At 35.5% G+C, this 11,404-nt stretch overlaps 1 protein-coding gene across 1 annotated transcript in view; it reads left to right on the forward strand.

Moving 5' to 3' along the window:
• The window catches only part of LOC142350962 (uncharacterized), a 28,081-nt gene extending 16,683 nt beyond the window's left edge, over positions 1 to 11,398 (forward strand). The window contains exons 5-7 of the mRNA XM_075402992.1: positions 169 to 539; positions 4,330 to 4,497; positions 11,055 to 11,398. Coding sequence (XP_075259107.1) covers positions 169 to 333 — 165 coding nt within the window. The 3' untranslated portion in view covers positions 334 to 539; positions 4,330 to 4,497; positions 11,055 to 11,398. The remainder of the gene's footprint in view (positions 1 to 168; positions 540 to 4,329; positions 4,498 to 11,054) is intronic.
• Positions 11,399 to 11,404: the final 6 nt, after the last annotated feature.

Below are 11,404 nucleotides of genomic sequence, written 5' to 3' on the forward strand. Positions count from 1 at the left end.
ATAGTCTGGAACCGTTTTTGGTTTCTTTACAAACCCGAGCAAAGTCGTTATATGAAATTTTTCTAAATCTTGAAGACTTTTTAAAAGCTTTTCACACTACCTAATCCATCAGATTCGCTTGTAAGTCGTAGCCACTTTATTTGAAAAAAGATTTATTTTAATCTTCAGATATTGAATCAACGGGGATTAGGAGAACAATATGACGAATTTCGGAAACAATCTCTGGGTTCCTGGAAGAAACTTTGTTCCGACAAAGAACTGGTAGCAACTTCAAACTCATCATCAATTTGCAAGCATCGACGGTCAGTTATGGATCCCATTGAACAACATTGAAGTAACTTTGGTTCTCATAGCCTCATCGACCTACTTTCGACTCGCTCGTCAAAAGTGCGAATCGGTTCGGCAGCTGCTGGGCAACATTGTCCCAGTTTTGGGTTTTAAAAATGTAAAGTTATCAGTTATGGGTTTGGATGATTGTGAGCAATTAGCGAGCTTGGAAACTGGACCATACAATTGGATCATTATAACTCATGTAAAAGGTGAGTTCGGTTTTTGTAAAATGTCAGCATTTCCTTATTCATGGTCAATTTTGAAACTTTTTCGACGCAAGCTAACGGTAACAATTATGAGAAGAATTGCTTTTAGAATTGCAAACTTCTGTGTCCGTATGAAACTAAACTAGCATTTTTTTCATTTTTAATCCCTTTTATGTTTTCTTTGGTTTGAGAGGTCTTCCTCGATTCTACACACGCAAGTTGTGTCGGTTGGTTTTCGTCGGATTCGAACTTTATGAGCGTCTATTTTAAGACGCAAGAATCGTAGGATTTCATCGTTTCTAAAAAGCATGAACTGTTCGTCTTTGAGTTCCTATTGTCAAGTGAATTCTTAATCTGAAAACCGTGAATGTATTTTATTTTTCTTGGCGTTAAACCTGAGAATCGATGATTTTCGTAAGTTTTATGCCTAAAAGACGGTTTAAATAATATATCTGCTGCTATTGGGTTTTATTTTGCGTCAAACAGCACAGCACTAACAGAGTGAATTGTTCATTCGACACTTCTGTCTGAAAATGAGAAGATGGGTGACAAAAGCGCCTGAAATTCTATTTTAGTGTTACCAGAAGAAATATTTTTTCCTATCTGTAGCTTCTATTATCCGATTCCCAACAGTACAAGAAATTATCTTTGTAAGTCAACAATTGGTAATCGATTTTTGCAGTATTGAGAATTTTTCTCTAAAAACATTATTGTAGTGAATCCTTTTTTTTCTACAAAGCATCATCTGCTCAATTTCCTAATCTAGTATAAAACTGCATCCTGATATCATTCTAGGTTAACAAATATTTTTCTCTAAGGGTTCGATATTTAGGTAGCTCAACAAAAGGGTTGTTTTGAAATGCACGGATAAGGTGTTGTGGGTCAATAATTAAGAAATTGATTAGAAATAGTCCAATTTCTAATTACTAAAAGCGTCAAAGTTCTTGAACAATGTTTGAAAAAAATGGTCGTCGAATCTTTCACTTCAAGTTTTGTTAGTTAATCTAATAAGTTACTCAATTCCGAACCCCCTGCAGTTGCTCGAGAGTTTTCAGTCAACATTAGAAGGTTATGTTTTAAAAACCCTTATCACTTCTTTTGAGAAAATCTAGCACTCGTTGGGACAACGAGCGAAAACTGATTAGATTAAACAATTGCTGCAGAAAACGCTCTTGGAAGTAGAACTAACTTGACAGAAGGTATCTGTCAATATGCAACAAACAGATGCCTTTTGTTGTCAACTTTTGATAAATTAGTTTGGACAGGAGGTTAGAACATTGAGAGAAAAGCAAAAAAACCGATAATTCCCTTTTAATAAAAACCTACTATCAGATCCTAGCTCAATAATCATCGCAAGCGAGAAGCACTTCCAAATGAGAATGTAGTTTTACCTCTATATATATACATATATACATATATATATATATATATATATATATATATATATATATATATATTTATATATGTATATATATATATATATATATATATATATATATATTTCGTATATATATATATATATATATATATATATATATATATATATTTCGTATATGTATATATATATATATATATATATATATATATATATATATATATATATATATACAAATATAAATGTATATATATATATATATATTTATATATATATATATATATATATATATATATATATATGTATATATATAAAGATGTTCGAGCAATAAACAGATATACCTGTCAAAAACTCAGTTTTTAAACAGAATTAAAAATTTTTCATGTGTCAAAAGCTTACCTGGTGTCCATCCATCCAGTCTCTTTTTTACAATATTTTGGTGAGCCGATGTTGAGAGAGGCATTGTGAACGTTTTTTTAATTTTGAGAATGAACAAAAACGGTTTTGTCAAAATTAAAACTTTATTCAGGCTGCGCCTCGAGCTAGTTCTTTATTCTTCTGTATTTTTGCTGTCACACTGGTCTTCTTTGGAGTGCAGAATTTTGTTATCATATACCTAATCAGTTTTTATGACTTTGGAACGGAAATATAAAAGAAACAAAACGTGAATCGGGTTGGCTCTATTTCAAAAAACTGAAAATCAAAAACGTTAGAAAAATTGTATAATGTTGCAGAGGCGCCGAAAGATCTCACCTAATGACACCAATTGATTTTTATAGAATACATCTGAGATTCCGACCATTTTTTACGCGGCTTCCATTTTCATTTTTAAAATTTGGGAAGCGCTTTGCTGTTTGTTTGCCCAGGCGATTGATTATTGATGATGCTTTCTATTAAAATTTTTTTTGAAAATTCTCTTAAACAAATTGGGAAAACCGCTGTATTTTTCAGTGAGACCTTTCGTGTGAGAATTCAGGTGAAGATTCAAATTAATTTTTAAACGTATTGATACAAAATTTTTTCTTTCAGCTCCAATTTTGTAAAAAGAAAAATATTAAATGAGATTATTTTTTGAAAGATTTTTTTGAAAAAATAATCAAAACCCTCGTGTTTTTTTTTATTTTGGACGGTTACACATTTCGAATATAGGAAAAGATCATAAACGCGGAGGAAAGTTCAGATAAAATGATCGTTTTTGATTGGTATTTTTCTGCAAAAAGCTGGTTTTTTAAACCAGCATTTTTAGGAAACGACATGTTATTTCAAACAATCCGATTACAAATTTGTCTGACAATGAGGTTTTGTTGATAAGTTTTCCATATTATAGCAGTAAGTGCCGTTACCCTTAATGTGATTTGCTATTGTATGATATAGCTTAGTATACTTGCTCAGATATTTGCTTAGATATAGCTTAGCATAGTTGTTTACTATGATATAGATAAAAAACAGTTTTTTTAAATAAAAATTGCTCTAAATACCGCTACATAATAAATTTGCTCTAATCAAAATCAAAAGCAAAGGCGTTGATCAATTCAGAAAAAGACGAATTCTTTTGCATTAAAGTTTGTATTCGATTATGTAAATTGAGTGATTTTGATAGAAAGGAAAAACTATTAAAAACGTTCATCTCCCAAGAACTATACCGCTCGAAATCTCATAAAAATTTCTATCAAAAATGGTTACAAATTTGAACACAGTCTTTTTACAATTCAAAGAATTTGAATTGTATTGGGGCGCTGTCTTTGTTTTTAAGATCTGTTCACAAATTTTCATGATTTTTGAAGTCAAATTGGAGTAGTGATTTTGGTCACGCCGAAACAGGAAATGGAGCGAAAAAGCGAGTGGTTTTGCGGCGTGAAAGTTTTTCGCTCTAATTTTAAAGTAGAGTGAGAATATGGTGTTTGAACAAAAATTCGCTTTATCGGTAGTGATTTTTTGTTCACATGCGGCAATTTCACTTTGATTTTTACTGTTTTTTTCGATTTTTTGGATAGCATTTTTTTCTAAATGATTTTTCCAATCCATTCATAGTCCGTTCTAGGTCTAGTTTTCTGTTTAGTCAATGAAAATTCTTTGAATTGTACGTCGGGACTTGTCCTGCTATGTTTTTAATAATAGTGATCAAATGGTCAAATACAATAAAATTCACTTCCCATATTTTTTCCACCATTTTGGTCTGGTCAAGATAAAAACACAAATCATCAAAACGAAACTGCAATTGTCATTGAAATTTGACATGAAATTGTCTAAATGTAATGAAGCCATTAAAAAGAATAATTGAATTTTAAAAACAAAAGAGCTAGAAAAACTGTATTTTGTTAAATATTGCAATCCGTCATACTTTAAATCTCAAGCAGAAAAATTTGCACCATAGAAAGAACCTGATCAAAGATGGTTCAATGATAGCAAATGTTTCAGACACTCAAAAAGCTGGTCATGCAAACATAGATTTGGTTCAGCTTATAACATCTACCTTACCCAGAGGAGAACAATCTTTCATTTGGCTGTGCATAGAGGAGATAACAATGCAAGCAGATATGAACGCCTCGAACACTTGTGTTAACGTCGGTGCCGCAATGGAACGAGGTATTTGGCAAACTATCATCGCTATCGACATTTTTATCGCCTCCGTATAAAAGGCGGTATTCAAAAACATTGCTTGGCTTAAAGTACTTCTTACTCGTCACTTTTGAATGATCTTATCCCAATACTGACGCAATGATTAAGTCAGCATAAACGAGTATCAGAAAAAGTACTTTAAGTCTTTAATGTGCAGTTTAAGAAACCGACTCTATTAACAACCTTCGACTTTTCCTCGTTTGGCTTTTGACAACATCTCTTTACTTTTCAAACACAGTTATCCGTCGATAAATATTATTTAAATGATATTAATAGGCTTAGATCTCATTAGTATCTAAATTTTAGGCAATCATGAGCACAATTGCTTAACTTAGCAGGCAAAATAAACAATTGATCTAAATACTTTGATTCCTATTTACCACTGTCGGCTGAATTAATCACAATTAGGAAAGATAAAAGCGCGATAAGTGCGGTACGTAACTTACATTTTCAAATAATTTATGTAACCAAAATCCTTGCATACGTTTGCTAGGCAAACGTAATTTTCCTACAAACCCCAGTCGACAACGAATGGTTATCTTGCATGATCCTGCAAGATTCTGGCAAAATCTTGCAAGATCTTGCAAGATAACCCTTTGTCTCGCAAGAATCATGCAAGATAACCATTCATCTTGCAAATATGCAAATAAATGGAACATGATCGAACAAGATCAAAATGAGACGCGAACATTGCTTCCCATCAATTTTTTTACATTGTGATACATAATTACAATCAAAATAGCATCAACTTTGTTTTCTTCCACTCAAACTAAAAATTTAATCAATTTAGAAATGAATTAAATTTGTTTTCTATAGTAGCAAAACAAGAAATTTGAAGCACGAAATAATGTAAATAAATGAGAGTAAACCAATTATTAATTCCAACGGCTGTAATAAAATACAGATATCTGGTATAAATTTGTTTCAAATGATCTCTGAAAACTTATTCCACTATATTTTGGTAATAGTTTGCGCTAAATGTAAGATAATGCGTCTAAAACAGCCAATGATTAGCAGAGCTTGACCGGAACGAACTTACAAGAATCTTGCAAGATAACCATTCTTCTTGCAAAATCTTGCAAGATAACCATTTTCTTGCAAGATCGTGCAAGATAACCATTTTTTGCAAGAATCTTGGAAGATCTTGCAAGATAACCATCTGGTCTTGACTAGGGAATATAAATTCTTAAATTCAATTAACAGGGATAACATAACGGTGGTTATCAATACAACAGATCAGCAAATTATGAATCTCCTTCCATCAGCGTTTTTTATCCACATGCAAAATTTTTGTTTTTAATCTCCCCACTTTGTCAGGCTCCCCACTTTGAACTGCAAATTAATCAAGCCTCATTTGCTGCAGGCGTTTTGCCGGCTCATCATGAAAGACCGACATGGACTCCTCTTATCCTGAACTCGTAACCAAATCTGGCCAAAACGAGCAGACCAAAATCACATAGCTGTCGACAATGATTGCGACAAGAATGAATCAAGCAATATCCCCTCCGTTCGGGCGAGCAATCAAAAAGCAAATTAGTCAAATAGGTACCCCGTGTCAACAACATTGCCGCTGATCCCCAAAATGTGATTGACAGGAATTGCATGAGTTTACAGAAAGCTACAGACAACCCTGCTCTTGGAAAAATTGTTGTCACTTAACACAGCCAAACGCTTGAATGTTTCTTGAAAATTGCCAATATTCCGGCTTCGATTGCAAGGGGAACAAAAGTGATTCCCATTTTTGCTTGTTGGTTGTCACTTAACACAGCCAAACGCTTGAATGTTTCTTGAAAAATTGCCAATATTCCGGCTTCGATTGCAAGGGGAACAAAAGTGATTCCCATTTTTGCGCAGTCATTGTAGTGGAGGCAAAATTATTTTTCATCTGCCGCATCAACCGCGTATGCTGCCTTTGTAGCCTGATTAGTGAGTGAGTTGGATTGCAGCGACGCAGTAACATTTACATCAAATGCAGCAGGTTTCTCCACTTTCCATGTCAGGACAAGGTTGTCTCTGGGGCGTTATTGGCATTCTAGAATGGGGTTCCTTTTTCCACTGCTGGTGAGAGATTCGAGGATGGCAAGCAGACACTATTTTATCCGAAATCCAGTCAGTCATGGAATTGCGTCTCCTCGACCCTGACATGCAATGGCATTATCCCCAAAGATGTCAAGAACTCCTGCTTTAAAGAACGGAAAAATCCTTTTGGCGTCTTAGACAGGAACACCCAGCCTCTACTTTGCACTAATTTTTACCTCATTTGTGCTATATGGAGCCCAAGAGAGGGTGGATTCTGTTTCAGAGGCTAGATTGTCTTTGAGAACTTTGAAAATTTCTCTATCAAGAACATGTTTGATCGTCTTTTGCGATGAGGTTGGAATGTCCAGTTGTGCTATATTGGAATAATTATTCAAAAAAAACTTAGCAGTTTTTTTTAGGCTTTCACCGCATATTTTTGAAACAAGATCTTCAGAGAAAAGAACAGAACCAACATATGATGCTTTATATTGCTCTTCGAATAAACGAACACCCTATCTTGATAGGGTTATGGGTGGAGTTGCTTGAGTCCAGGATTTCTTCTTAAAAAAAAACAGTTCCAAGTATATTATCAAGTTTTCGCGTTTTTGGGCATCAAATGCTTTTAGGGATCTAATAACTGAACATGTGGGCATTTGACAACGCAATGATTACACCATTTTTTTTGGGCCCCAATGCAGTGGCGTAGGATACCTAAGGCGCACTGAGGGTCGTCAAAGTAGTCTAACTTTTCAAAAATTACCACTGTTTTTTCTATACTTTCGTTAACTTTCAAGCAGACAAACTCTGGGATTCCTGACGCAACTCCAAGAACCTCCAGTCCCAAAATATCATTTCGCGTTATTCTTTTATCGAGTCTCTGTAAATCTACCTGGGATCACAGTTCGCAAATATTGACCCCGACGTGGAGGCCGCAATCAGGTCGGAGCTTGCATACAAGATTCCCAATTTCGAAAGACATCGTCTTCTGAGCCCAAGAAGGACACCGTCATCTAGATACCAGAAATGTCGTTAAAGCTTTGGTGACGATTCCTGAATTTTTCTCTATAACGGGTCAGGGCCTAAAAAGCGAAGGGCTGAATGGGTTGCTTTGTTAGATACCGCTTTCACTCTAACAAAAAACTTGCCATAGAATATTTGCTTGCGCTCCACTCTTTCACTCAAACACCCATTTGCGGGCTGTGGAAAATTTTATTTGACTTTTCTAGACTTCTCCGACTACTGCAATAGGGCAAATACCGCCTTCCTTTTTTAACAAGACTAATAGCGAGGCACTACAAAGAGCACGTGAAACAATTCGGGAAGTTTCCCACGGCAGCTTACGTCTACCAGCTCAGTACTCCTAAAGCATTTTGTGACTAATCTGAAGCATACACTGTACAGCATGCAGGAGATTTTCGGTAAACTTTTTGAAGGACCAGCGACTATGAAACTAGAAAACGAGTTCAGCCGTTCTGAAACATTTTCCTCGCTGAATTGATAAGCTTCTGATGAGAATTGTTGTTGGACTACAATAACGTTTTCTTCAGTGGTAAACATTTTTTTCAGAGTATCGAGAACTGCCTTGTTGACTGGTGCAAAAACCATCAGAAGCCAAAACTTTGCTGCTCTGCCAAATTGACCCTGGAAGCACACAATTTTTGCAGGTTGATAATCTCTTCAAAGTTTGTATTGTTTGATGATTTTTATTGTTTCAAAGAGCAAGCTTCGTTCCATAGGGCCTACAAAATCTCCGTTGTTCCAACGATTAATACTTTCAAGAATTCAAGAATTTCAAGAATTGGTCGTTGTTGCGCCTGAGTTTTGCTCTCTATTACTGACAAGTAAAAAACACTTATATGATCCGAACCCCTTTTTTAGTTTAGTTGCTGTACTGGGATTTTCAATGCAATCAGTAATGATGTTAGAAAAAGCTTTGACCGTTTGTACCGTACCTTTATAGGGACATAGCGGAAGCGAATATTTGGGACTTTAGTGAGCAGCAAGGTTTTTATATCTGGAAGGGTACCGTTTTTTTCTTTGTTTCGGAGTTCACACCAGCTAATGCCTCTTCTACATCGCGCGCGCTCTCCGCATTAATTAGCAGATCGTCTCTTTGGTCTGATAGTTCCTTGGAGATTTTTTCAATTTACTTAAAGGTTTTTTGAAACAACAAAATGATCATTTTGGTTCTCAGTTGATCCATGAGTTGTATTCAGGGCCCCATCCAAGGTATCTAACCTTAGTTTCTTACAAAAGATGTTCTAATACCTAGATCTTATATAATTAATCGACTGTGTCAAGTGAATTATGAATTTTTTTTTGCTGTTTTAAAGTTGGACATCTGTTGAGTTAGACCACTGCTTTTGTTCTGATTTAAATCAGTCTCGAAACAAAATTTTGTTGTCTGAGTTGAATTTTCAATTGTCAAAGCTTCTTTTATTCTTAAATTGTTTTTCACTTATGAGCGTGTAAAAAACTGTGTATAAGAAAACAATAAAACACCTCTCCTTTTTATAGACTGCCCCAGTACTAAAAACTGAAATCTCTTCACTGGGGAATCTGCAACTTCAGACTGATATAGTTGTTCAACCCAGTATTCCTTCAGCCCCCCATAGCAAAACACTGCTGAATCCACTTCTTGTAGAAGACCGAATAATAAGATAACAGCCACTGATTTATAAAAAAGGGGGTTCGATTTTTGGGTGCAAAAGAGTCAAATTTGAAACGTTAAATTCTCTCAGTTCTTGTTTTGTTCGTTGAGATTGAGAGATCAACCGGATCAACCTTATAGGAAGGTAAGCGTAATCCGATATTTTGCATTGCGTTGGGGAGTTACGAGGAAGGATTAAATTATGCACACTGTTGTTTTGGTGTTGGAGCTACCCCAAAAATACTCAGAAATTGGTACCGTTGACGGTGGGACATTAGCCTTTTTATAGACTGTGTTAGGTTTATATAACATTACTGCTCGCGTTATAGTTGGTGTACTTGATTGACTTTCTGTGCTTAGTGCATAGTTTTATAATAATTCAAAAAAAATCTTACTTTTTTTGAAAGATTATCTGTAAAAAATAATGGCTACCGGTCTTAGTTTAATTTCCCGGATCTGAGTGACACAGTTTATCAGCAATGATTCATCAACTATCAATTTAAAACAGTACCGAACAATACATACATAAAAAAGTTGTTTTCTAAGACTAACGATGGAGCTAACAGTGAGAGAAACTACTCAAATTCCATAGCCTTCCTGAAAAATAATACTTACCTAATGACGACTAACTGAACCTGGGTATTTGGCAGAGTGCAAACAATCTGAACATGGCTAATTGGCAGACTTCACTCAGCATGAACATACTGATATATAATCAGCATCAATGAGACTCACTCATAATCTGATCAGTGCTTATCGACAGCGTAAAAAGTTCAAATTTACAAATGAAGGTTTCTAATTGAGAAGAATGGCTTAAAAACTTCACTGCATGGGGGGGGGGGTTGTCGGTGGTGGGGGGGGGGGGGGTTGTCGGGGGTGGGGGGGGGGGTAAAAACACACAAATTTTGAGATCAGAGATGGCCCCAGATAGACCAGCAATGTCCTAAATGTAGGGAGTTGACGTCAGTAGTAGTTGTTCTTACAGAATAGCGCTACTGCCTCTGCAAAGGATTAATGGCTAATGGTTAATGGTTGAAATACCGTTGTCATTTGAATTGGTTTGATCTGCACCAATGCTCCTATTTTGAAGTGACTTTTTTTCCGTATTAATATCAATAACGCTGCTCATCAAAGTTAGATTAGATAATTCTTTGTTTACAAAGAATCAATTATTGCAAGCAAAAATCCACATAATGTTTAGCTGAAAACTTTTATGTCATCGAGTATTCAAGATCAAGCTACTCACTTTCATGAATCACGTAGGACTTCATCTACGATTGATAGCAATTGAAGTCTGTTTTTTTTTGTAAATAAAATTGGGGATCTTTTCCGTTTGTGCTCCCCCCCCCCCCCAGCTCAGTGGGCGCATATTGATTGCACCCCCCAGATGCACGTGCCATATTTTACATAATGATTTACTATAATGGCACGTGCTCTGTAACGGGGGCGCAAAACGTACTGGGGGGCAAAAACGAAAAAGATCCACATTTGGCTTCATAACTCATTCCCAGCAAAACAGACATATACGTTACGGAACATTATGAGAATGAGCTGTAAAGCCAATTTGGATCTTTTTCGTTTGTGCCCCCCAGTACGTGATGCGCCCCCAGTTTAGATGCAGGAAAGTCTATGAACTGTATATTTATTGTGCTCAAAAGTGCATTCAGAAATATAGTGTTTCGTTTCCAACATGAAAGGCCTTAAAAGCGAAAACATGACATCGGTAAATACTGGGCAGGAAAAAAATAAGAACAAAACACGTGATTCAGCGCTAATATACCCTGCTAGTTTGACACTGGTAATCCTAAGCTTGAAATTGCTACTATAAATATCTACTATGATAAACCCGTTTCAGCATCAATTACGGAAGAGATGGATAGTTGCATGACTTCCGATGATGATGACTGTAATAACGAGGATCGCCTGATATCACTGCCCAGCAAAGCAGACATATACGTTACAACTTGTAGTCACATCTCAATGCCTTACGACTTCAACAGATATCGCTTCTTCGCAGAATGTGCAATTGATATTCTGCAGAAAACAGTAGAAAAAGAAAACTCAAATTTAGCATGGATGACATTGTGTTGCGTATGCGAAATGAAAGTGGCTATGAGTTGCAGCATGAAATATGGACCTCTAAAGACGCTGTTTTTTGTTTTGAAGTTTCCTAAAGCTATATTTTTGGAATAAATTAAAACGAAT

Source organism: Convolutriloba macropyga, chromosome 1 (genome assembly GCF_964194025.1).
Source record: "Convolutriloba macropyga chromosome 1, txConMacr16.3, whole genome shotgun sequence".
In the NCBI taxonomy this organism is placed as follows: domain Eukaryota; kingdom Metazoa; phylum Xenacoelomorpha; order Acoela; family Convolutidae; genus Convolutriloba; species Convolutriloba macropyga.